The 27,553-nt window shown below is 46.5% G+C and overlaps 1 protein-coding gene across 13 annotated transcripts; it reads right to left on the bottom strand.

The window, feature by feature from the left end:
* On the bottom strand, positions 1-27,553 carry LOC125628621 (uncharacterized). Of its 13 annotated transcripts, none has more exons than XM_048833792.2 (8): positions 27,471-27,553; positions 25,368-25,721; positions 24,021-24,243; positions 22,502-22,597; positions 21,333-21,414; positions 20,109-20,235; positions 7,769-7,885; positions 1-7,416 (listed from the first exon to the last, which is right to left on the bottom strand). In XM_048833792.2, exons 4-8 carry the CDS (start codon positions 22,561-22,563, stop codon positions 5,846-5,848), a joined length of 1,959 nt encoding a protein of 652 aa, XP_048689749.1. In that variant the 5' UTR covers positions 22,564-22,597; positions 24,021-24,243; positions 25,368-25,721; positions 27,471-27,553; the 3' UTR covers positions 1-5,845. The 13 variants fall into 13 exon arrangements, with proteins under 13 accessions (XP_048689749.1, XP_048689751.1, XP_048689752.1 ...); XM_048833794.2 differs by having other exon boundaries at positions 25,368-25,570; positions 27,471-27,544; XM_048833795.2 differs by lacking the exon at positions 27,471-27,553 and adding an exon at positions 27,110-27,464 and having other exon boundaries at positions 25,368-25,570.

Here is a 27,553-nt window from a genome sequence, read left to right as displayed (position 1 = left end):
TTCTCGCCACAGGTACTAATGCGGAGAGTGGACTAGATGATACATCTGAGGGAAGGGAACTGGAGACTTTGCCAATTGGAAGGCATGAGATACACTGTCCTAGGGATGGGGGTTCCATGACCACCGGTCCCAAGAGAAGGAGGTGGGTGGTGGTGGTCAGGGACTCTCTCCTCAGGGGGACCGAGTCATCTATCTGCCACCCCAACTGGGAAAACTGAGAAGTCTGCTGCTTGCCAGGAGCTAGGATTCATGATGTGATGGAGAGACTGCCAAGACTCATCAAGCCCTTGGATGGCTACCCCTTTCTGCTTCTCCACATGGGCACCAATGATACTGCCAAGAATGACCTTGAGCGGATCACTGCAGACTACGTGGCTCTGGGAAGAAGGATAAAGGAGTTTGAGGCACAAGTGGTGTTCTCGTCCATCCTCCCCGTGCAAGGAAAAGGCCTGGGTAGAGACTGTCGAATCGTGGAAGTCAACAAATGGCTACGCAGGTGGTGTCAGAGAGAAGGCTTTGGATTCTTTGACCATGGGATGGTGTTCCAAGAAGGAGGAGTGCTAGGCAGAGACGGGCTCCATCTAACCAAGAGAGGGAAGAGCATCTTCACAAGCAGGCTGGCTAACCTAGTGAGGAGGGCTTTAAACTAGGTTCACCGGGGGAAGGAGACCAAAGCCCTGAGGTAAGTGGGGAAGTGGGATACTGGGAGGAAGCACAAGTAGGAGAGCACGAGAGGGGAGGGCTCCTGCCTCATACTGAGAAAGAGGGACGATCAGCAAGTTATCTCAAGTGCCTATACACAAATGCAAGAAGTCTGGGAAACAAGCAGGGAGAACTGGACATCCTGGCACAGTCAAGGAATTATGATGTGATTGGAATAACAGAGACTTGGTGGAATAACTCACATGACTAGAGTACTGTCATGGATGGATATAAACTGTTCAGGAAGGACAAGCAGGGCAGAAAAGGTGGGGGAGTTGCATTGTATGTAAGAGAGCAGTATGACTGCTCAGAGCTCCAGTATGAAACTGCAGAAAAACCTGAGAGTCTCTGGATTAAGTTTAGAAGTGTGAGCAACAAGGGTGATGTCATAGTGGGAGTCTGCTATAGACCACCGGACCAGGGGGATAAGGTGGATGAGGCTTTCTTCCGGCAACTAATGGAAGTTACTAGATAGCAGGCCCTGGTTCTCATGGGAGACTTCAATCACCCTGATATCTGCTGGGAGAGCAACACAGCAGTGCACAGACAATCCAGGAAGTTTTTGGAAAGTGTAGGGGACAATTTCCTGGTGCAAGTGCTGGAGGAACCAACTACGGGCAGAGCTCTTCTTGACCTGCTGCTCACAAACCGGGAAGAATTAGTAGGGGAAGCAAAAGTGGATGGGAACCTGGGAGGCAGTGACCATGAGACGGTCGAGTTCAGGATCCTGACACAAGGAAGAAAGGAGAGCAGCAGAATACAGACCCTGGACTTCAGAAAAGCAGACTTTGACTCCCTCTGGGAACTGATGGGCAGGATCCCCTGGGAGAATAACATGAGGGGGAAAGGAGTTCAGGAGAGCTGGCTGTATTTTAAAGAATCCTTATTGAGGTTACAGGGACAAACCATCCCGCTGTGTAGAAAGAATAGTAAATATGGCAGGCGACCAGCTTGACTTAACAGTGATATCCTTGCTGATCTTAAACACAAAAAAGAAGCTTACAAGATGTGGAAGATTGGACAAGTGACCAGGGAGGAGTATAAAAATAAAGCTCAGGCATGCAAGAGAGAAATCAGGAAGGCCAAATCACACCTGGAGTTGCAGCAAGCAAGAGACATTAAGAGTAACAAGAAGGGTTTCTTCAGCTATGTTAGCAACAAGAAGAAAGTCAAGGAAAGTGTGGGCCCCTTACTGAATGAGGGAGGCAACCTAGTGACAGAGGATGTGGAAAAAGCTAATGTACTCATTGCTTTTTTTGCCTCTGTCACGAACAAGGTCAGCTCCCAGACTAGTGCACTGGGCAGCACAGCATGGGGAGGAGGTGACCAGCCCTCTGTGGAGAAAGAAGTGGTTCAGGACTATTTAGAAAAGCTGGACAAGCACAACTCCATGGGGCCAGATGTGCTGCATCCGAGAGTGCTAAAGGAGTTGGCGGATGTGATTGCAGAGCCATTGGCCATTATCTTTGAAAACTCATGGCGATCGGGGGAGGTCCTGGATGACTGGAAAAAGGCTAAGTAGTGCCCATCTTTAAAAAAGGGAAGAAGGAGGATCCTGGGAACCACAGGTCAGTCAGCCTCACCTCAGTCCCTGGAAAAATCATGGAGCACCTCAAGGAATCAATTCTGAAGCATTTAGAGGAGACGAAGGTGATCAGGAACAGTCAGCATGGATTCACCAAGGGCAAGTCATGCCTGACTAATCTAATTGCCTTCTATGACGAGATAACTGGCTCTGTGGATGAGGGGAAAGCGGTGGACGTGTTGTTCCTTGACTTTAGCAAAGCCTTTGACACGGTCTCCCACAGTATTCTTGCCAGCAAGTTAAAGAAGCATGGCCTGGATGAATGGACTGTAAGGTGGATAGAAAGCTGGCTAGATCATCAGGCTCAACGGGTAGTGATCAGTGGCTCCATGTCTAGTTGGCAGCCAGTATCAAGCGGAGTGCCCCAAGGGTCAGTCCTGGGGCCAGTTTTGTTCAATATCTTCATTAATGATCTGGAGGATGGTGTGGATTGCATCCTCAGCAAGTTTGCAGAGGACACTAAACTGGGAAGAGAGATAGATACGCTGGAGGGTAGGGATAGGATACAGAGGGACCTAGACAAATTGGAGGATTGGGCCAAAAGAAATCTGATGAGGTTCAACAAGGACAAGTGCAGAGTCCTGCACTTAGGATGAAAGAATCCCATGCACTGCTACAGACTAGGGGACCGAATGGCTAGGCAGCAGTTCTGCAGAAAAGGACCTAGGGGTTACAGTGGACGAGAAGCTGGATATGAGTCAACAGTGTACTCTTGTTGCCAAGAAGGCCAATGGCATTTTGGGATGTATAAGTAGGGGCATTGCCAGCAGATTGAGGGACGCGATCGTTCCCCTCTATTTGACATTGGTGAGGCCTTATCTGGAGTACTGTGTCCAGTTTTGGGCCCCACACTACAAGAAGGATGTGAAAAGATTTGAAAGAGTCTAGTGGAGGGCAACAAAAATGATTAGGGGACTGGAACACATGACTTATGAGGAGAGGCTGAGGGAACTGGGATTGTTTAGTCTGTGGAAGAGAAGAATGAGGGGGGATTGGATAGCTGCTTTCAACTACCTGAAAGGGAGTTCCAAAGAGAATGGATCTAGACTGTTCTCAGTGGTAGCAGATGACAGAACAAGGAGTAATGGTCTCAAGTTGCAGTGGGGGAGGTTTAGGAAAAAACGTTTTCACTAGAAGGGTGAAGAAGCACTGGAATGGGTTACCTAGGGAGGTGGTGGAATCTCCTTCCTTAGAGGTTTTTAAGGTCAGGCTTGACAAAGCCCTGGCTGGGATGATTTAGTTGGGGATTAGCCCTGCTTTGAGCAGGGGGTTGGACTAGATGACCTCCTGAGGTCCCTTCCAACCCTGATATTCTATGATTCTAAGGTTTAAGAATCTGAAGTGCCTTCCAAAATCTGAGAGGGATGAGGTGTGCAGCATGCTTTCAGAAGTGTTAGAAAAGCAACACTTCAATGCAGAAACTACAGAACTGAACCACCAAAAAAGAAAATCAACCTTCTGCTGGTGGCATTTGATTCAGATTATGAAAATGAATATGCGTTGGTCTGCACTGCTTTGGATTGTTATCAAGCAGAACCCGTTATCAGCATGGAAGCATGTCCTCTGGAAGGGTGGTTGAAGTATGAAGGGACATATGAATCTAGCACATAAATATCTTGCAATGCCAGCTACAACAGTGCCATGCACATATCAGATTATATACAAATTTATATATTAAAAATATAAATTTACTCCCACACTTTCAGGTGACATTGTAAACAAGAAGCAGGCAGTATTATCTCCTGCAAATGTAAACAAACTTGTTTGTCTGAGCGATTGACTGAACAAGAAGTAGGTCTGAGAAGTAGGACTTGGTTCTTAAGTTTTATACTGTTTTATTTTTGAGGGTTGTTTTGAATACTGTTTTATTTTTGTTTTTGTATATAATTTTACATTTGTAAGTTCAACTCTCATGACAAAGAGATTGCACTACATTATTTGTATTAGGTGAATTGAAAAATACAATTTATTTTGTATTCTACTGTGTAAATAATTGTAATAAAAATTATAATATAAAGTGAGCACTGTACATTTTGCATTCTGTGTGGTAATTGAAATCAATATATTTGAAAATGTAGAAAACATCCAAAAATATTTAAATAAATGGTATTCTATTATTCTTTAACAGTGCAACTAATTGCACAATTGATTAATTTTTTTAATATTGTGATTAATTTTTTTAATCACTTGACTGCTTGAGTTTTATTATTTTCAAAAGTTCTAGCATCATCATAATGGAAAATTAAACAAAGCAAATTTAACCTCTCCATCTGCAAACAATCTCATCTCAGTAGGAAAAATCCTAGAAGAGGCTTTCCCAACAGTTGGAAACCAGGATTTGAACTCCCAGTGATCATGCTGTGTTTGAGATCCATTCAAATTCCCCTTGCAGGTCTGTGACACTGTCATCTCAGTTTCAAAAATACTGTTTTATGATCAAAGAAAACAAAATGTGATTCCCAAGCAGAAGACTGAGAACACTGAATCATAAGACACAATGACGGGTGGAGGTGTAGACAATGGAGAAGATAAATTCTATTTGGCTCAAACATTGCTGGGGTAATTCGGAAGGTGGGAATCCCTCTAACTCACTTCTTCAGGTGTCACAGAGGTTGAAATTTTTGCCCCCCATCCCTAATCCTGCTCCTTCTCTTTGTTATATTTAACTGGTAGAAAAATGTTCAGCAGAACCCAGTGTAATGTGAGAACAACTGGGAATGAAACAATCTGTCCCTAGTGTGGGAACCTGGTGACTAACAATTTATTTGCCATGGGAGGAAAAGTTTAAATGTGATGCTCCAAATGTGTTTAGACTAGGAAAAGTGATGGAGGTTATGCCAAGTGTTGAGGAAATTTGCTAAATTATCCTGGCCACCATATATGGGGTATTTTTCAATTGAAAAAATACTTGTGTTTTTACATTAGGATAACTAATTGAAGGTAGCTAACTCCATGGAAAATCCTAGTTGAGTCAAGGCCCACATAGATTTAACCTCCATGTACTTAGTTGAGGTCACTCCTGGTTCCCCCACCTGGGATTGATTGAGATTCCGGTTGGAGGGACACACACCTCCATCACACAGGACAAATGAGTTGCTGAAAAAGGCTGTGGGATTCCTCCCCCGCAAGGGAGGGTGAGCTACAAATGGGAAAAGCAGATAACTCAGCTGGGGGAACTGAAAGACCATGGGGGCACAAAGCTTCCTTTAAACTCACTAAGTGGGAACTAGCAAAAGGAAAACAAAAACTTCCCTCAGCTCTAGACAAGGTTTTGATTCTCAACTACCTGAGAGGTGGTTCCAGAGAGGATGGTTCTAGACTATTCTCAGTGGTAGAAGAGGACAGGACAAGGAGTAATGGTCTCAAGTTGCAGTGGGGGAGGTTTAGGTTGGATATTAGGAAAAACTTTTTCACTAGGAGGGTGGTGAAACACTGGAATGCGTTACCTAGGGAGGTGGTAGAATCTCCTTCCTTAGAAGTTTTTAAGGTCAGGCTTGACAAAGCCCTGGCTGGAATGATTTAATTGGGGATTGGTCCTGCTTTGAGCAGGGGGTTGGACTAGATGACCTCTTGAGGTCCCTTCCAACCCTGATATTCTATGATTCTATCTCCCTTGCAGCTTCTCTGATGATAAATAAAGGCTGAGCTCTGATGGAAGTATTTCCGACACTTGGAGCATTCATAGGATCTCCCTCCTGCGTGGATCCTCTGATGTCTAATAAGGTGTGAGTTCCGAGCAAAGGTTTTCCCACACTCACAGCATTCATAGGGTTTCTCACCTGTGTGGATCCTCTGATGTCGAATAAGGTGTGAGAGCTGAGGGAAGTTTTTCCCACACTCACAGCATTCATAGGGTTTCTCACCTGTGTGGATCCTCTGATGTCTAACAAGGTGTGAGTGCTGAGGGAACGTTTTCCCACACTCACAGCATTCATAGGGTTTCTCACCTGTGTGGGTCCTCTGATGTCTAATAAGGTGTGAGCTCCAAGTGAATATTTTTCCACACTCACAGCATTCATAAGGTTTCTCCCCCGTGTGGATCCTCTGATGTGTAATAAGATTTGAGTTCTGAGTGAAGGTTTGCCCACACTCACAGCATTCATAGGGTTTCTCACCTGTGTGGATCATCTGATGTCTAATAAGGTGTGAGTGCCGAAGGAATGTTTTCCTGCACTCACAGCATTCATATGGTTTGTCCCCAGTGTGGATCCTCTGATGGCTAATAAGAGCTGAGCTCTGAGGGAAGGTTTTCCCGCACTCTCTGCATTCATAGGGCCTTTCCCCTGTATGGATCCTCTGATGGTTAATAAGGGTTGAGCGCTCAGTGAAATTTTTCCCACACTCTCTGCATTCATAGGGTTTCTCCCCTGTGTGGATCCTCTGATGGTTAACGAGGGCTGAGCTCCAAGTGAAGGTTTTCCCACACTCACAGCATTCATAGGGTTTCTCCCCTGTATGGATCCTCTGATGGTTAATAAAGGCTGAGCTCCGAGCGAAGGTTTTCCCACACTCACAGCATTCATAGGGTTTCTCCCCTGTGTGGATCCTCTGATGGTTAGTAAGGGTTGATCTCTGAGAGAAGGTTTTCCCACACTCACAGCATTCATAGGGTTTCTCCCTGGTATGGATCCTCTGATGGTCAATAAGGGCTGAGCTCCGAGAGAAAGTTTTCCCACACTCAGAGCATTCATAGGGTTTCTCCCCTGTGTGGATCCTCTGATGTTTAATAAGGCTTGAGTGCTCAGTGAAGGTTTTCCCACACTCACAGCATTCATAGGGTTTCTCTCCTGTGTGGATTCTCTCATGTTTAACAAGGCACGAGCGCCTACTGAAGTTTTTCCCACACTCAACACATGTGTTACTTCTCTCTCCCATGGGGATTCTCTGCTGGGCCATGGTTTCCTTGTGGCCTTTGTGAGTTCCCTGATAATTAACAGATTTTCCAGCTTTCTGCACTGGCTGGTTTCCCTGCCGCTTCTCTGGCCTGTGCTGACTCTCACAGGCTTTTCCCTGCTCACAAGTCCTAGACACTCTCCCTTTGCATCTTTGCAATAAAGACTCTTGTGGTTCCATTTCATCATCTTCCTGCTGAGGATTCTGCTCCATGGTCTCTATCACCATCCCATCACCTGCTAGGACAGAGAAAGAAAAAATCTCAGAAACAGGAATGGAAAAGACCAAAAGAACAGCTGGAAATGGAAAAAAATCAGGGACTGAATTTCACCAAACTCTTTCTTAAAGGGGAGAGAGGAGGGGATCAATTCTGCATGCAGTTCCCATCCAAACACTCTAGGAGAAGGAAATTTGGGGAAGGAGGTACTGCCAGAAGTTAGTCAGGATGGGTAGGAAGCTGTGAGCAGTATCTGCCCTGAGGATATGACACCTGCTGGGAACGATCCTGAACACAGAGAGCTCACAAGGCCTTTGCTGGGAACTCCAGCTATTTTCTTCAGGCACTGAGTTGGTTTAATGATCACTCACCTGTATACCTACCTCTCAGGAGCTTTCTTTCCTCTGAGTCCTGGAGACCTGTGGAAAACAATTCTTCCCCTTTTTCCAGCTGGGAGATGACATCAAGTTTAGAAACTGGAAATCCTGCTAAGGGGAAAGAAGACAAGTGAGATCAGATGAATTCGTGGGGCTTTTGTCACACACACAAAAAAATTCTGTTACTTTAACCCCAGCCCATTTTAAAGCAGTAAAATCCTGAGGCCAGCTCCCCAGGTGCTCAAAGGTTCAGGGCACTCTTCTTCTGAGGTAATTAACTGTGCCCATGTCTACTAGGAACATACACAGCCAGACACTCATGATCAAAAGGGCTCTTAAAACCCAGAGCAGGTAACTCCATGTCACAGAAAGGGAAGACTCCAGTCAGAGGGGAATTCCCCCTAGAACTGCTTCATACTGACAGAGAGAGAGGGCCACAGACACTGCAGGAGAGAGAAAGGCCTGAGAGCTGATGGGGGACACTCAGAGAGATGAGGAAGGGCACAGAGAGGCAGCTAGCCCTGCCAATCACTATGACCCCCATGGTCCTTCCTCTAACTGCTCTCACCCTTCCACACCTCCAGGGACCCAAGGAAAAATCTCTCCTTGGGTTTTCTCCTCTCCTCCCATGGCCCACATCCCTTCACACTACCAGTTCTCCCAAATTATCTACTCCCCAACCCTCATCACATTATCTCAGTTGTCCCTTGGTCCTGATTCCCAAGAGCTCCTGCCAGAAATGTGTCCCTTTGCTCCCTCCCATTGCTAGCACCCCTATTTCCTGGAGCACCCTCTACCCAACACCCATGCTCCCTTTACTCTAACCAGCACCAACCCTTCCAGATTCTTGGTTTCTATTGCTTCCAGCCCTCCACAGCTTCCTAACTCACTACAGCAGCTGTTCCATGGCATCACCACCCCTTACCACTGCCCCCAGCCCTCCCAACTCATAGGAGATCTTTGCCCCAAACCTTCCTCTCCCTGCTCTCTAACACCCTCCCTCCCTTTGCCCAGAACCTCCCCATTATTATCATTTACTATTCCTGTTACCATAGCACCTAGTTGTGCTATTCATGGACTAGGATCCCATTCTGCTGGACACTCTATAAACAAAAAAATGGTCTTTTCACTAAAGATCTGACAATCTAAGAATGAGAGAAGAGAAAGATGGATACAGACAGACATGGGCGTAACAGAGATGGCAGTTTCCTGTGATAGCCTGGACCATCCTTATTGAATGAAGTCAAACCTTACTGAATTAAGTTCTCAGTATCCTTGGAGTTTATTTGATTAAAAATATGAGTGTGTACGTATTACCGTGGGATGGTCTTTAATGTCTCCGGGGAGGAGACCTGGCTAACATAAACCCTAGGAAATCTTATGAACTTCCAAAGATTCTTTGAAACAACATGCTAGACAAAGGTAAATGGGATTCCCAGGAAATACTTGGAAGAAGGAGAAGGCAACATCTCACCTCCACCCCAAACCTATGGAAGCTGTGAACACAAGTTCTACTCCTGGGGTAATTCTGCACCAAAAATTAAAATTTCTGCCCATATTTTAAAATTACGTAAAATTCTATATATTTTAGTTGTCAAAATAACGCAATATAATCATGCCATTTTCAATTATTTGGGTAATTTATTTCAACATACCTGTCAGCAAATATGTCTGTAACAATACAGACAACAAAACAGATTCAGGGAATGTTTTTTGACAAATAGATTAATTACAAGGAATATTAATACAGAACTCTGAGTAATAATTCATTTAAACTACAATACAGAAATGTATTTCCCGCATCCCTCAGAAGCAGTGCAAAAGCTTGTGGGAGTCAGGGGTAATGGAGATGAGGAAGAGGAAAGTGCTGGGAAGGGGCCTGGGTGCGAACCTCGAGAGTTGTTTGGTGTGGTGGGAGAAGTATGGAACAGACTTTTGGGTGGCGGGAGGGGGCGAGAGGGATTGTTAAGGATCCTTCCCCATACAAAGCCTGGCTGACCCCTAGTCTCTCTCATTCAGACACATCTACATATGTCCCCATGTGTCCCTGCACCCTCTCCGCACTGCCCCCATGTGGTGCCACACTCCCACTCAACAACCCCCTCACTCAGGTGTCCCTGCCCCGCTCCCCATGTGGTCCTGCACCCCCAATAAGCCACTCCCCTCCCCATGTGTCCCTACACCCCCAACCCTTAACTTAGGCTGTCCCCGCACTAGTTCTTGAACCCCAGTCTGTGATTCCCCAGCAGCCCCATGTGCCCCACACTGTCCATCCCCCATATTCTGTGCCTCCTGACCTGGCTCCATGGGTATGGTACTATGAGGACCCTAGACGCTCCTCTTCCCTATCTCCAACTGGAACCGCTTGTGCCCAAGAGCAACTGCTCTCTTTACTGGCACCACATCAGCCCCTAGTGGGTGAAAGGTATAACTGCAGCACATCTCTGGCAGAATGTATTTTCTACAGAGAAAAAAATTCTGTGCGGCACATTAATTCTGTGCACATACAATGGTGCAGAATTCCCCCAGGAGTAAAGTTCAGAGGCCCAAACTAGATAAAAGGGTATGCGCACATGCATAGGCATGCTTGTTCTGAGCTAACAACCACAGAAAAAACTCTTGGTGGGGTCTGAAGGTCTGTTCACCTGCCTGAGCCCTTGTTGGGGTTGGGGTGCTCTCAGGTAAGCTTATTAGCATGTGTATAGGTTCTTTTATTGTTTTTAGTATGTTCTTTCTGTAATGCTTTTACCTTGAGAATCCCTGTTTGCTGGGAAAGGGCGGTCTGGTAACTTAACTGGGGCCAGTTAGGCTGTTCATAGCCTCTGAGGAAGGAAGGCAAAGCAGGTCTGCTGAGAGGATCTGCCTTGCTGGGCAATTCACAGGGTAGGCAGGGAGCTGTGCAGCCTGGAGATACCCCAGTCAGGAGAGAGAGAGATGTGGGTTTCTACCCAAGAGAGGTGACGTCTGGGCAGCCTGAGAGTGGGAGCCCTTGCTGGACCACAGAGGGGGAATACAGGTGCAATGGCCATGAATAGTGACAGGGGAAGCACAAGGAAACAATAAGACAACATTTGTCATCCTGATAGATAGTGGTCTTAGCACACAACCCACCTAACCACTGTCATGTGTTTGAAAGCTTCATTGAACTGGGGAGTTGTATGGAGGGATGGGAAGAGGGCTAACCAGGTAGGTCTTGGGATGTTTATGGGGAGTTCCTCCAAAGAGCAAGAAGCATCATGGAAGAAAGCTCAGAACAATAGAAGGGAAGGGCTGGAAGGGAGCTTAAGAATTTTTCAAGCCCAGCTCTCTGTGCTATGACGGGATCAAGCAAACCTAGACCATCCCTCATAGGTGTTTGTCCAACCTGTTTTTTTTAAAACTTCCAACGATGGGGAATCCACAACATCCCTTGGAAGCCTATTCCAGAGCATAAATATCCTTGCAGTTAGAAAGTTTTTCCTAATATCTAACAGAAACTGCAAAGTAAGCTCATTAAGGACCTGGTGGAAGATATCTCTGAGTCATTAGTGATAATTTGTGAAGATGTCTTAAAATCTAGTCCAAGGACTAAGTATTATGTAAGCCATCCCCTATCCCCAACCTGTTCTTACAAACTTTTGGGATCGGTAGAACTTTCTTGTATGATGAACAAGATTTTCAGTAATCCTCATCATATTTGACTTGACCGTCTGGGAGGAAGCCCAAGGCTGGGTTGTTTTAAGGGAACTGTTTTTTGCTTCTGGGTATCTAGTAAGGTAGTGTAGAAGCTGTTTTGTTGCTGGCATGGTACATCTAAGTATCAGAATAACCACCAGCTTTGGGGATTGTCTGCCCCATTCTTTGCAGCTTGCACTAAGTGAGCAATCTCAGCATGGTACCCCTGGGACCCTGGTCATGAGTTTCAATAATGGCATAGAGAACACCAAACTGGGAGGGGCTGCAAACACTTTGGAGGACAACATTAGAATTCAGAATGATCCTGGCAAACTGGGAAAATGATGGGAAATTAATGGAATGAAATGCAATAAGGATAAATGCAAAGTAATACACTTAAGAGGAAATAATCAACTGCACAAATATAAAATGGGAAAGGACTGCCTAAGGAGTATTGTGGAAAAGGATCTGGGGGTGGTAGTGGATTACAAACTAAATAGGACTCAACAATTTAATACTGTTGCAAAAAATATGAACAGCATTCTCCCATGTATAAGCAGGCGTGCTGTAAGCAAGACACAAGAAGTCATTCTACCACTCTGCCCAGCACTGATAAGGCCTCAACTGGAATACTGTTTCCAGTTCTGGACAAAATACACTTCAGAAAAGATATGCACATATTGGAGAAAGTGCAGAGGAGAGCAAAATCAAAAACGATTACAGGTCTGGAAAAATGACCTATAAGGAAAGACTAAGAAAATTGGGTTTGTTTAGTCTAGAAAAGGGAATCCTGAAGGGGGTCATGATGACAGTCTGCAAGTACATAAAAGCTTGTTATAAAGAGGAGGATGCTTAATTGTTCTCCTTATCCACTGAGGACAGGATATTACCTCTTGGTAATGAGCTTGAATTGCAGCAAGGGAGATTTAGGTTAGACATTAGTAGTAACTTCCTAACTGTAAGGGTAGTTAAGCACTGGAACAAATTACTTAGGATAGTTGTGGGATCTCCGTTATTGGAGGTTTTTAAGAACAGGTTGGGGATTGCTTACCTAATACTTAGTCCTTGAACTAGATGACCTTTGCGGAGTCTTCCAGTCCTACATTTCTATGATTACTTGTTCTCCTACCTTCAGTGGACACAGAGAACAATCACTGTCCTCTTAAGAACTGCCCTTAACATATATGAAGAGTGTTTTCAGGTGCCCCTTAAGTCTTCTTTTCTCAAAACTAAACATGCCAGCTTTTTTCAACCTTTCCTTTTGGGTTAGGTTCTCTAATCCTTTCATGATTTTTATTGCACACCTGAGCAATACCTTGAATTTCTCCACATATTTCCTAAAGTGCGACACTGAGAAATGGACACAGTACTCCAGCTGAGGCCTCACGCGGTGCTGACTAGAGCAGGACAATTACCTCCAGTGTCTTACAAATCAAATTCCTGTTAATAGATGTCAGAATGATAATATCCTCTTCTGCAGTTGCATCACAATGTTGATTCATATTCAGTTTGTGATCCACTATAACCCCCAGATCCTTTTCAGCAGTACTACTGCTTAGCTAGTTATTCTCCATTTCGTAGTGTGCATTTGATTTTTCCTTCTGAAGTAAAATACTTTGCACTTGCCTTTATTGAATTTAATCTTGTTCATTCAGACAATTCTCAATTATGTAATGGTCATTTTGAATTGTAATCCTGTCCACCAAAGCGCTTGCAACCCCTCTCAGCTTGGCTTAATAGGCACAAGTCTGCTTTTAGAACTCCTTATTCTGATACTCTCACCCCTTTCTATCCTTAGAATCACAAAATCTATCATTTCATGATTAATTTCACCCAAATTGCCTTCCAGCTTCAGATTCACTGCCAATTCCTCCATCTTTGTCATAAACAAGTCTGAAATGACTCTCTCTCTGGTCACTTCTGCCACACTCTGGAATAAAAAGTTTGTCCCCAAAACGCTGCAAGAATTTAATGAACATTTTGTGCTTTGCTGTGCTACTTTTCCAACAGATATCTGGATAGTTAAAGCCCCCCATATCTACTACATCTTGTGTTTCAGATATTTCTGTTATTTGCTCTAAAAATTCCTCATTCACCTTCTCTTCCTGATATCTTTACCTACAGAAGACCCCAACCACAACATCACCCCTATTTTTTTTTACTCCTGTTATCTTCACATAGAGAACCTCAGCTGTTCTGCTTACCACCTTCTCCTGGATCTGAGAACAAGTATTTATATTTTTGACTCCTGGGGGCATTCTGTGCCAAAAAATTAAAAATTCTGCACACAATATTTTAAAATTCTGCATATTTTATTTGTCAAAATAACTCTACACCATCATGCTAGTTTCAATTATTTTGGTAATTTATTTCAAAATATGTTAGCAAGTATGTGTGTAACAATCCAGACATACACAAAAATTCCCCCAGGAGTAGAGAGTTAAAGAAACCCCTACGACAACGCTCTGTTTCTCTCCCACCCCCGAGCCCACCCCGAGCCCCGTCCAGACACCTGCACCCCCCTCAGCCCATACACAAACACCCCCAACCCCAGAGCCCAGGGATCTAGAGGGAGAAACAGCCTGATGTTGGGTCCCAGGCTTGTATGGAGTTTCCTGCATGCTGCTTTCTTCCTTCAGAGCATTCTGAGACCTGCAGCTGCCAGGAACCCCCCGGCAGCGTCTTCTATTTGTGAGCTCAGTTCTGCCAGGCCAAGTGGCCCCTAGTGGGGGCCAGCAACTCTGCAGTCCATTTTGGTGGGGCAAAAAAGAAAATTCTGCATGCACAACATTTCTGCGCAAATTCTGCATTGCACAGTGGCGCAGAATTCCCTCAGGAGTATATAATGCAACACCTCTTCCCTTTCTACCCTGCTGGTCCTTCCTGAACAACCTAGATTCGTCTGCAACAATATTCCAGTCATAAGACTTGTCCCACTAAGACTCTGGAATGCTAATTAAGTCATAATTTAGCTTATGAACTAATACTTCCAGTTCTTCCTCCTTCTTCCCCATACTCCTTGCATTTGTGTGTAGACATCCAAGATGTTGAGCAGCTTTCCCTTTGGTTGTTCCTTTGACCTTATTGTAAATTTTCCTCTCCATGAAGGGGCTTGTCTGAAAATTTAACAAGTGGGTGATAGAGGCTGGCATCACGAGCTGATCAGAAGTGTGAGATCGCACCTCAGTACTGAAAGAGAGATCATATGTAAGGTAGTAATAAGCCAGAAAGGGCCTTGACACTGAAGATAAGTGTTTTATGTTTGATATGATAGGAATGGTGGAGATAGTGGAGGGATTAAAAGAGATGGCTGTGAAATGGTTTTCAAGGGTCTTGGATGACTCTAGCCTTTATACAGGGTCTCTTGGGTCTGCTCCTTTTAGGCTGTCTGCACTACACCAGGGAGCGAGCCTTTCAGCCTAGGTCCCCAAACTTGCAAGAGTGATGCTCAAGCTAGCACATTAAAAACAGCTGTGTAGACATTGCAGCTCAAGTGGAGCTCAGGCTCCTAAGCCCATCCCTGGTTTGAGAGACCTAGCTCTAGCCCAGGGGTCTCAAACACGTGGCCCGCAGGGCTATTTCCTGCAGCCCACCAAGCAGCCTGGCCCCAGTACACGCCACTGCCACCCTGGAGCCCGCACCCCTCCTGCACCCCAACTCCCTGCCCTGAGCTCCCTGCCACACTGACCCCCTGCTGCACCCCAGCCCCCTGTCCTGAGCCCCCTGCCACACCTCTCCTGCACCCCCTGGGGGGCAGGGAGGGGGCAGAGTTGGGGTTGGGACTTCAGGGCAGAGGTTGGAATGGGGGCAGGGAAGGGGTGGGAAGAGGTGGGGACAGGGCGGTGCCTCATGGAAGGGGTGGAGTGGGGGTGGGGCCGGAGGCAGTAAGGGTGGGGGTGTCAGTGATGTGGCCCTCGGACCAATGCACTCATCCTCATGTGGCCCTCGTGGTCATTTGAGTTTGAGACCTCTGCTCTAGCCCAACCTCCAACACCTAGACAGTTATATATAGCCCTCCAGAGTGAGTCTGTGGACCTAGGCTAGGAGGATCTCTCCCAGAGACAATGTAGACATATACATAACATGTTACTTCCTAGCCTTTGCTTTCTGCAAGGGTGACCCCCAGGCCTCCACTCCTCGGAGATAGGCACGTCTGGAGGCAGCACCCTTTGTGTCATGATGGCACTTCAGTGAGTTCAAATGATTTCAGACCCCTCATAAACATCACTTCTTTTGGGTGCTGCAGCCAGTAGGTATTTGCAGCAACACAAGACAGCCTTTTCATAACAAGACCACACGGCTTAAGCAACTGCAATACAGATCCCTTGGTTAGTCCGGTAAAGCAATACTGAACTCTACATTCATTTTGGCAAAGTCATCTGCCCAGCTTTTCCAAAGCCTCCTCCATTTCATCTCTCTCTCTCCCCGTGTCTCAGTCTTTTTGTCCTGGATAGCAGCAAAGTTAAAGCCCAGTTGGTTTGAACCCTAGTTCCTACATCCCAAAATATACTGCAGTTGTGTTCTTGTGTTCTGTTTTCCTTAGACCCAGTCATTACACCTTCATGTCCAATCTTTGAGACTTCCACTGTTCAGTGTGCCTCATTCATATATCAACAGTTCTTGAAAGTGTTACTTTAATAGCAATTACATCCACATCCCAGAAGAGGAATTAATTTCTTCACACCCAGTGGCTAGTAAAATAAATTGAGAGGGAAGCAGATCCATGTATATTTTTCATTAAAAGAAACTACTAAATAAATCCCCCATTCTCCAGAGAGAGACAAGGTCAAAGAAAAAGACTAGGACAATGAATCATAAAAATCACAGAAACACAGGGGTAAAAGGACCTCAAAATGTCAGCTAATCTATCCTGCAGCCCTAATGCAGGACCAAGTATATATAGAACATTAGACAAATATATGTCAGCAACCTGTTTGCAAAAACCTCCAGTGACTGGGATTCCACAACCTCTCTTGGTAACCTATTCCAGGATTTATTTATCCTCACAAGTTGGAAAGTTTCTTCTAATAGCCAACCTAAACATCCCTTGCTGTAGATCAAGCCAATTACTACTTCTCCTACCCCAGTGCACATGGAGAACAATTGATCACCATCCTCTGCAAAGCAGCCTTTAACATATCTGAAGACGCTTATCAGGTCCCTCCCAATCTTCTTTTCTCAAGACTAAACACCACCAATTCTTTCAAACTTTCCTCAGAGGTCACATTTGAGGATAGTGAGCCAGCTTTGTGGATGTTTACTTCTGAATGGATATGAGCAGCACATGATTGCGTACATTAAGGAGGAGAGAAGAATGTTGCAATAAATTGAGACAGGAGAATATGAGAGCTTGGACAAAAGTTTTAGCTGTGTGGATGGGTAGGAAGACTGTACCTTAGGGACATTATGCAGTAAGAAAATGCAAGATGTAGAAATAAGGTGCATGTGAGGACCTAGAGAGAGGCCTGTGTTGCGGCATATGCGCAGCGTACAGACATGAGAGACAGAATGCAGAAAAGGATGGTGGTGGTCTCTGCAGTGATACAGAAAGGAGGCTGGGGGATGGCTCAGGGGAAATATTAAGACGTGTGTTTTAGCCATTTAAGCTTTTGAGCTTGAGCTGATGACTAGACATCTATGAAGAAATATCAGAGAGACAGGCTGAGATTTCAGTTTGGAGAGCAAGAGACAGGTCTGGAGCAGAGAATTAGATCTGTGAGTTATCAGCATAGAGACGGTAGCTGAATAACAGACTTAAAAGTGGCAATTCTTCAACAAAAAAAACTTCAAAAACAAACTCCAATGTGAAACTGCAGAACTGGAATTAATATGCAAACTGGACACCATCACATTAGGCCTGAATAAAGCCTGGGAGTGGTTGGGTCATTACAAAACCTAAATCTAATTTCCCCCATACTAATTTCCCCCTACTGTTCCTCACACCTTCTTGTCAACTGTTTGAAATGGGCCACTCTAATTACCACTACAAAAGTTATTTTTCCTCCCTTGGTATCCTACTGTTAATTGAATTGTCTTGTTAGACTGACCTCACACTTGGTAAGGCAACTCCCATCTTTTCATGTATTTATACCTGCTCCTATATTTTCCACTCCATGCATCTGATGAAGTGGGCTCTAGCCCATGAAAGCTCATGCCCAAATAAATTTGTTAGTCTCTAAGGTGCCACAAGGACTCCTTGTTGCTTTTGCTGACACAGACTAACACGGCTACCACTCAAAGCTGAATTTGTGTTTGTGAATTAAATTAACCAATGTAAGGTACAGAGGAAGAAGAGAAGTGAACCAAGGACAGAGCTTGTGTAAGCCCCGCAGAAAGCTGGAGTGGGGATGAGGATTGTCCAAGGACACACTGAAACAGAGCTCAAAGAAGTAGGAGAAGTGGGAGAGGATAAGGGAAGATCAGATTTCAAGAAGAGGAGCATGGTCGATGGATGAAAGGCAGCTGACAGGTCGAGGATCAGAATGAAGTAGTGGTTCTGAGCTTTGCCTAGGGAGAGGCCAGTAGAAACTTTTGCAAAAACAGTCCCAGTGCCCTGCTCAAAATCTCTCACTCTCTGAAACGGTCCCTTCCCACCCCACCAGGCCCTTCCTGCTTTCTAGAGCAACCACTCTCCAAGCCCTTTACTCCCCATGTCCCTCGGCTCCAAGTGTTCCCCACTCCCAGCTACTCATCACCTACTCAACTTTCCTTCAACAGCACCACCATTGCTGGGCCCTCCACCCCCTTTTCCCCATTCCTAGTCCCCACTCTCCCAGCTCACACCATTACCAGTTCCCAGGAGCAACTCTCGCTGACTCCCTCCAGCCTCCTCCTTCTACTGTACCCAATCATCCCTGATTCCCTCTAATCCTAGTCCTCCACACACTCCTCCCCTCTGATCTCAGGCCTCCCTGCCTTGTGGCACCCCACAAACACCAGTTCCCCATCATCTTCTCCCTTCCTCCTGCTCTCCCTTGTCTTAAAGCCTGAATGAGACCCTCAAACTGTCTCATGTCCACAGATGGGTGCACCTGATTGCCATGTCCTCCATGCATTTGGAAAGTTATCCTAGCAGACCACCAGCTCCACTGTATTTAGGGTTCAGCATTACTTTCTGTTTAAAAGCCAGCTATTCTAGTTTCTCTGCAGTTTACATGCTTACTCACATTGTCCTGAAATATACTGCTCACCATGTGGGTGCAGGGCAGGATTAGTGGTCTAAAGATGGGGTTAATACCATCTTGCCCTTGCGACTTATTAATGTTTAAATTATCAGTTTGTTCCAAAATGTCCTCTATCAACACCTTAATCTGGAACTTTTCCTCAGATTTGCCAGCTACAAAGAATGGCTCAGGTGTAGAAAAGTCCCTCACATCCTCCGCAGTGAAGACTGATGCAAAGGATTCAGTCAGGGAATCAAGGGCATTGCAGAGCAACTGAGTGCTCATTTAGCATCCCAAGCACCCAGTAGCCCCACTGATTGTCTGGCAGGGTTCCTGATTCTGATGTACTTAGGATGGGCAGGAATGCTGTCCCTAACCTCTGTTTGCCAGAAGCTAGCAATGAGTGGCAGGGGATGGATCACTTGATGATTACTTGTTCTGTTCATTCCCTCTGGGGCACCTGATACTAGCCACTGTTGGAAGACAGGATACTGGGCTAGATGGACCTTTGGTCTGACCCAGTAGAGCCATTCTTATGATCATATGAAAAATTTACAACACACAGTGTTAGGGCTCTGACTCAAATGCATGATGTGAAAGACAGCATGCAGTGAAATATAGTAAAAAAAAATTAAATGAATCAAACTGTTCCACAGAATCTCTATTGATAAAAATTCCACGCTTGAATAATAACGGTATAGCAATAGGAATATACTACTGAACACCTTACCAGGATGATCTTGGTGATTATGGAATGCTCAGGGAGATTAGAGAGATTATAAAAATGGAAAAGTCAGTAATATATGGTCAGTGGAAATCCCCAAATGTTTACTGGGTACATGTCACCTCAGGATGGGATGCAAAGATAAAGTTTTTATTCACCGTTAATGACATCTTATTGGAGCAGCTAGTTCTGGAATCCACAAGGGGAGAGGCAAGTCTAGATTTACCCCTAAATGGCACACAGGATCTGGTTCAAGAGGTGAATACAGCTTAACCACTTTGTAATATAGAGCATAATGTAATTAAATTTAATATGCCTGTGAGGGGTAGAAGCCCACCACAGATGTATTTAAGAGCATGTTCTTGTCACAAGGTTTGTCAGCAGTCTGGTGGCATACATGCTAGTGGTCTCCAATGCTCAGGGTGGGTAAGTGAAGGCAATTACTCAGAAGGAATCCTCAGTGCAAGGGTAAAGAGGTGGTAACATTATGAAAGTCTGAGATGGATTGTGTGTAGTAGGCTCAATATCTAAGTGCAGGCCAGGTGTAGGTACCTTCTGTTCCCTACATGAAACCTAACCCCAAGTTTTGCCTTAGCAAAGAGAAGGTGTTAGACTTTGTGCTGTACTGGTCCTGTGCTCTGTTCCCAAACTGCTCCGTAGTGGGGAGGGTAGAGTGTCATTTGCCTGTTGAGGTGTTGCTGAAACAGGGCAGAGATGAGGTTGCATTGTGGGGTGTTGTGAAACTAAACTCTTCACTTCCCCTTCGAATAACCAAGGGGACAGGAATCCTTACCCAGCGAGGTCACATTCTCATAGTTCTCCTGCATGACATCTCTGTACAGAGCTCTCTGAGCGGGGTCCAGCAAAGCCCACTCTTCCTTGGTGAAATACACAACCACCTCCTCGAAGGTCACCGGCCCCTGAAAGAGAAAGAGCCCCCACTCAGTACCTGCTGCCTCTGACAACCCCACAATTCACAGGAGAGGAGCGCCAATCACATGGAAGCTCTGGGAGGCAGGCAGACAGCATTATCCCATACCTGCCCCATCGGAACAGGCAGGAAGCATTAGGGTGAGCGGAGAAAAAGAGAGTCCTTCACCCCTCTGAGCAGAGAGAGGGGGCAGGGGTCTTCACATTCATCACTCACGTACTAGCCAGAGGCTCATACAGGAGATAAGGCTCCCAGCAGAGTCCAGGGATAACACCATGGTGGGAATTGCAACACCCTCCCCATTGATAGCAGCTAGATGGGGGTGTCTTCCCTAGGCCTCCCTGAAGTGCTAAGTTCCTTCTAAGGTGAACGGCCGCACAGCTGCCTATTAAGCCCCGTGCAGGGACTCAGGGCTGTGGCAGGGAAAGGCACCCCTCCCCGTCGGCCCCGGTGCGGACTGCTCCAGACTTGCCACGGTTGGGGAAAAGGCACCCCTCCCCCGGCCCCAAGCACAGACCTGCCCCGGACTTGCTGCTGCTGTGGGAGAGGAGCCTCTCCCTGAGGCACCTCTCCCCCTGCCCCAAGCTGCTGAGGTGAGAGAGGACTGGGGGGAGTCCTCTCTCCCCACTGCAACCCCGGGGCAGCCTGTACCCCCAAACCCCTCATCCCCAGCCCCACCCCAGAGCCCACATAGTCACACATCACCTCCATATTGGGGCACATAAAAAATTAGAGGAACACTGCTGATGGGTGCCCCTTTATATCTCACAGCAGCCTCTGGCTAGTAGGTTCAGGCTCTAGTATTGGACTCTGCTAAGTTTTCCCAGCCCACTCCAGGGGGGTTGTTTCCTGTTCCACAAATTAGGAAATTCCTACCCACAAAGCCCAGGGGTCTGTTCCTACCAAATCCCAGAACGTTTTTCACACCTTGCCCCTCTCCCTTTTTCCAGCCTGTGTAATTCCTGACCCCTCCCACCTTCAGACCAACTCCCCTCCCCCACCCCCCCAAGTGCCCACCTCCTATGTATTTACTGCCCTTCTCGCTCTCTAACAGGAACCCACTAGCAACTCCCTGATAAATCCTACCTCAACTGGCTCCACTGCAGCCATTTCCCTTCCCTGGAAGGATGGAATGATCTGGAGCAAAACAGGGATGTTACACTGCAGCCTGTTAGAGCAAAAAAGGGCAATTGCGGACATGTTAGAACAGGAAATAATTTCACATCAAAATTACCCCCCAGGCTCTTTCCGGGCACACTAGTGTTCTAGACTGTTGCGCAAATAACAGAGAAATTCAAAATACATTTTACTTACCCAGACCTCTGTTAGAAAAGGAATTGAAAAAAACCTGTAAGTTCTTGGAATGTACTAGGGACACCTGTTTGTTTCAGAGGATTGAAGTAGTAGTAACTGTAGGACAGCCTTTTAGACTTGATTCTGGCTAACAAGAAGGAATTAGTTAGGAAACTGAAGGTGGAAAGCAATATGGGTAAATGTGATCATGAAATGATGATTTCAAGATTCTGTGAGAAGGAAGGCATGAGAGTAACAGAATAAGGACAATGGACTTCAAAAAGGCAGACTTCAACAAACCCGGAGATCTGGTAGATGAGGTCCCATGGAATGAAATCTGAGCTGAAAATAAGAGTTCAGGAGAGATGGCGATTTCTCAGAGACAATATTAAAGGAGCAACAGCAAACTATCATAATGTGAAGGAAAGATAGGGCTATTTTGCCCACTTACTATTCTTTCTATCAGGAGCTCTTTAATGATCAGAAAATAAAAAGGAATCCTACAAAAAGTGCTATCATGGACAAATTGCTATGGATGAGTACAAAAGAATAGCACAAGCATGTGGGGGGAAAAATCAGAAAGATTAACTCACAAAATGAGTTAGGCCTAGCAAGTTATAGAAATGGCACCAAGATAAGGGCTCTATAAATATACTGGGAGCAAGAAACGGGTGAAGGAATATGTAGGTACTCTACTTACCAGGGACGGAGAGTTCGTAACAGATGACATCAAGAAGACTTAAGGTGTTTAATGCCTTTTTATATTCACTAAAAAAGTTTAATTATGACCAGATACTAAAACAATTATTCTTAATCAAGAGTGGGAGGAACAGAAACCACAATGGGGAACTAACAGGCTAAAATATATTTAGATAAGTTAGATGTATTAAAGTCAGCAGGGCCTAATGAAGCTCATCCCAGGGTACTTGAGGAATTAGCTGAAGCAATCTTGGAACAGTTACCAATATCTTTGACAACTCCTGGAGGATGGTGAGGTCCCACAGGACAGGAGAAGGGCAAACATAAAACCGGTCTTTAAAAAGGGGAACAATGAAGACCTGGGGGAATAAAAACCAGTCAAGCCTTAGATAACTGGAAAGAAAATTTTATTAAAACAATCAATTTATAAGTACCTAGAGAACAGTAAAGTGAAAAGTAATAGGCAGCATGGATTATCAAATACAAATCATGCCAAACCAATCTGATTTCCTGCTTTTACAGGGGTAATGCTTTTATGGATGCGGGGGACACTGTAGACATCATATATCTTTATTTTAGTAAGGCTTTTGACCCAGGCCACCATGGCATTCTCATAGGCAAACTAGGGAAATGTAGTGTACATGAAAGTACTATGAGTGCACAATTTCTTGAAAGGCTGCACTTAGAGAATACGTATTAATGGCTTGCTGTCAAACTGGGAGCATTTACCTAATGGGGTCCCACAGGAGCCAGTCCTGGAACTGGTACTATTTAATATTTTTATGAATGGCAAGGATAATGGAGTGGAGGGTATGCTTATAAAATTTGTAGATAACACCAAGCTGGGAAGAGTTGAAAGCACGTAGAAGAACTAGAATTTAAAATGACCTTTATAAATTAGAGAATTTATCTGAAAGAACAAGATGAAATTCAATGAAGAAAACTGCAAAGTACTACATTTTAAGCAAGGAAAATCCAATGCACAACTACAAAATGGGAACTAACTGGCTAGTACTACTGAAAAGGGTCTGGAGGTTATAGTGGATCACAAACTGAATCTGAGTCAGCCATGTGACAAATTTGTGAAAAAGGCTAGTTAAGCACTGGAGTAGTTACCAAGGAAGGTTGTGGAATCGCCATCACTGGAGGTTTATAAGGACAGGTTGGACAAATGCCTCAGTGTAGGGGGCTGGACTAGATAACCTCTCAAGGTTCATTCCAGCCCTACATTTCCATAATTCTATTCTGAGGAAAAGTTTGGTCACTTTATTACAGCACTGATTCATCCCCTTCCATCAGCACTAAACCACCAGGACATTTTAAAATTGTCCCAGTAACAAAGTCTGAGAAGCAATTGCGAGACAAGAGCAGAACAAAAGGAGTGACTTTGGGGGATTCCCCTCCCAACATTGTCCCCAGGGGAGCACACTCCCACAGCTAGTTGTATAGGAAATTGTTTTTTTTCCTCTCCCTGCACCTCACCTTGTCACAGGAAAGTGAATCTGCCCAGGGATGCTGCAATAAGTGTGAGTGGGCAGGTCAGAGATCTGGGAATCTCTCCCCAGTTACTTCCCCCCCCCTACCCCTTTCAGTCTCTCTCTTTTTTCCCCTTATGTCTTCCTTCCCCTGTCCCTCCCCCTCTGGCTGAGGGGCAGCCATTTCTAGGTGTTTGGTCTCCTATGACTGGATCAGCTCCTACAATTGCTAAGGGGAGGAAATACGTGGGATGAAGGGGAGGGCTGTTTGTGCACAAACATTTTCCCTGAAGTCTCTATTAATTACCTGGAGTTTCTGGCTCAGCTGTTGGTGTTGGCAAAGTCTAGGGCTGCCTTATGGGCTAATTACAGCTGGAGAAAGTCCGCACCTTGTCTGGGCACAGAGAAGACTTTACTTAAGGTCACACCCTAGCCTTGATTCCGCCAGGGGAACAGCAGCTGCTCAGTCTTGATTCCCAGATTGGAATGGAGGCAGTAGTGTCTGACCCAGGAAGCTCAACTCCAATATCCTGAGCAGAGAGAGAGAGACAGACAGAGAGAGACTGAGCAGTTTCCCCACCTTTAGTGATAACTGAAATACCCACTCCACAGGGAGGCATCCTGATCTCATTTGCCCACGTGTTAATCTGGTAATCCGGCCCTCAAACTCCTGCCAGGGAGCGGGGTCTGGAAAATTAGAGAGAAAATGGGGCAAAATCTGAAAAGGAGACTAGAGAAACTGTCAATAATTGCTTGCTGCCTTTACACCTGAAAGGAGAGGTCCTTTCTCTGACTCCTGTCCATGGGGCGCATGGTAGGAAGGTGACCCATAGAAGCTGACTTGAGGCTGACGCAAAGTAAGCAAAGCTGAACCAGCCTCCTAGGGTACTGGCTTAGAAGTCGGTACGGCGGGTGGGCCTGGCCTCCCCGACATCAGTGGTTCTCAACCAGGGGTACAGGTACCCCTGGGGGTACACAGAGGTCTTCCAGAGGGTACATCAACTCATCTAGATATTTCCCTAGTTTTACAACAGGCAACATAAAAAGCACTAGTGACGTCAGTCCAAACTAAATTTTGCACAGTACGACGTGTGTGCGCCGCCCTGTATACCACACACTGAAACGTAAGTACAATATTTACATTCTAGTGGGTTTATTTTATAATTATGTAACCCTTCTGCCAGGCCAAGTTGATAGCAGCAAGGGCCGGGTTCAGTACACAGGGGTTCCCTCTCATCAAAGCAAATGCAAAAACTGGCTCGAACCCTCACCCAGTGACCCGGGAAAATCTTACACACCCCCTGGGCGCCTCAAAGAGGCAATACTTCCCCTCTCGCAAGCACAGAGTTTTGGTGTAGTAGAGAATCTTTAATAACATGAGGTAAACAACATCAGCATTAAACTGGGGAAACACCACAACTAGTGTTCATTAACCAAACCATGAGCAAAGACCCACCCCAGCAAATTGGGCCACATCCTTTCCCTCGGGTTCTTGAGTCCCAGAACCCAAACGTCTCTTGAGTCCAGCAATCCACAAATCACCCAAAGTTCAAAAAGTCCAGCCCCAGAGTTCAAACTTCATCTGCAGAGTGTTACTCCCCAGTCTGGCTAAAATGTGCCTGTGTGGGGGGGAAAGAGGTAAGGGGCACCTTACGTGTCCTGAAGCTGACTGCCCCACAGGGCTCTGCTCTGCTCCGCTGTCTCACGAACGGCTCCACTCCACCACGACCGGCTCCGCTCTGCACAGCTTGCCGTCCCACGAACACTTCACTCCGCCGTCTCACAAACAGCTCGCCGTCTCATGAACGGCTCCACTCTCCACAGCTCACCTTGCCGTCTCACAAACACTCCGCCAGCCTATCCACGAACAGCACTACTGCACTCTAGTTCTGCCGGCTCCCCACTACTTGACACAGTGCTCAGTGATTTCAGCTCATAGTAGTGGGAGCCTTAATGCTGGTGCACCATGAGGCCAAAGTGAATTCAGCACAGTACCTGTAGCAAGACTCTTAATAGACCCAAAATTAGCTCTGACATTCCACAGTGGAGAGAGACAGAGGTGCAACTGGTGTTTCAGGCTCTCACAAAGAGGCCCACACCACCAGGTACAAATACCTGTCTCAATCCCCCCCTCAATTCACAGAGTTTTGGAACCCATGTCCCTTGCCTAGCAAGTGCTACTTAGTTGATGGTGAGTCCCTCCATCATAACAAAAGCCCAAGTACAGTTCCAAGCACAGTTCCCATAATCAGGGTAATAACAATTTATTCTTTCCGCCCCAATAACAGAGACACTGGGGATCCCACAGCAGCCAAAGTGACCATTTGGGCAGTTATGGCCTCATTCTAGGCGGGGTGGGTGTGCCTATGCAAATGAGATCAGCCCCTGAAGTTCTTTTCCACAATTTGCCACACCTCACCACCAGATGCCAGGGTGGAGCTCAGCCTGACTCTACTGACAATTATAGGGTCCACATGAGCAAGTCAGCCACGCCCAGTCCCAGGGGGCTGCGACACGTGGGCATGTCTGTATCTGACACCTGGGGGACAGGAGACGCAGCCGACGCCTGGAAGGGGACAGTCACCTGCAAAGGGAGCCCCAGCCCCCAGCTACCCGCCCCTGGCCCGGCCCCTCAGCCAGGTGACCCCGCCCGCAGCACGATCATAGAATCATAGAAGATCAGGGTTGGAAGGGACCCCAGAAGGTCATCTAGTCCAACCCCCCTGCTCAAAGCAGGACCAATCCCCAATTAAATCATCCCAGCCAGGGCTTTGTCAAGCCTGACCTTAAAAACCTCTAAGGAAGGAGATTCTACCACCTCCCTAGGTAACGCATTCCAGTGTTTCACCACCCTCTTAGTGAAAAAGTTTTTCCTAATATCCAATCTAAACCTCCCCCACTGCAACTTGAGACCATTACTCCTCGTTCTGTCATCTGCTACCATTGAGAACAGTCTAGAGCCATCCTCTTTGGAACCCCCTTTCAGGTAGTTGAAAGCAGCTATCAAATCCCCCCTCATTCTTCTCTTCTGCAGGCTAAACAATCCCAGCTCCCTCAGCCTCTCCTCATAACTCATGTGTTCCAGTCCCCTAATCATTTTTGTTGCCCTTCGCGGGACTCTCTCCAATTTATCCACATCCTTCTTGTAGTGTGGGGCCCAAACTGGACACAGTACTCCAGATGAGGCCTCACCAATGTCGAATAGAGGGGAACGATCACATCCCTCGATCTGCTCGCTATGCCCCTACTTATACATCCCAAAATGCCATTGGCCTTCTTGGCAACAAGGGCACACTGCTGACTCATATCCAGCTTCTCGTCCACTGTCACCCCTAGGTCCTTTTCCGCAGAACTGCTGCCGAGCCATTCGGTCCCTAGTCTGTAGCTGTGCATTACCTTACGATCCCTGGCCCCCGACTGCCACGAGCCGGGCGGGGCCGGTCGCTCCCTCTGGAGCCCGGCCCTGGCCGCGGGGGGAGCCGGGGGGGAGGGGGCGTTCCTAGGGGCGCTGCCCGGACCCCGGGGAGCAGCAGGGCGGGGCCCGCAGACCCCGGGGCTGAGGCTCCCCACGGAGCGCAGCGGCCCCGCCCCCGGGACACCAAAGTTCGCGTTAGAAGGGGGAAGGCGCCGGGGGGCTCTGGGCGGGGCCACTGCTTCGGGAGGGGGCGGGTCTGAGAGGCGCCGGCTGGGGGAGGGGCACGGGGGCGGGGGGGTGTCTCGGGGGGAGGGTCAGGCTGACCCCGGGGCCCTCCCTTACCTGGGCTCCAGAGAGCGGAAGTGCCGCGGGACAGGCTGAGAGCAGGAGTTCCGGATTGTCCTCGGAGCGGAAGTGAGGTTTGG

The sequence above is a fragment of the Caretta caretta genome, chromosome 28, assembly GCF_965140235.1.
Source record: "Caretta caretta isolate rCarCar2 chromosome 28, rCarCar1.hap1, whole genome shotgun sequence".
NCBI lineage: Eukaryota > Metazoa > Chordata > Testudines > Cheloniidae > Caretta > Caretta caretta.
The sequence above is the reverse complement of the archived record's forward strand: the minus strand, read 5'-3'. Positions and strand labels throughout refer to the sequence as shown.

What these genes read in the sequence shown, in the direction of transcription:
- LOC125628621 (XM_048833792.2), bottom strand. Translation starts at nt 22,563, where the DNA reads ATGTTTGCCCTTCTCCTGTCCTGTGGGACCTCACCATCCTCCAGGAGT. An exon ending in AGGAGTTGTCAAAGATATTG is followed by an intron (nt 21,415 to 22,501) that starts GTAACTGTTCCA and finishes TTGCTCTAACAG; the next exon opens with GCTGCAGTGTAACATCCCTG. An exon ending in CCTGAGAGGTAGGTATACAG is followed by an intron (nt 7,417 to 7,768) that starts GTGAGTGATCAT and finishes CTGTCCTAGCAG; the next exon opens with GTGATGGGATGGTGATAGAG.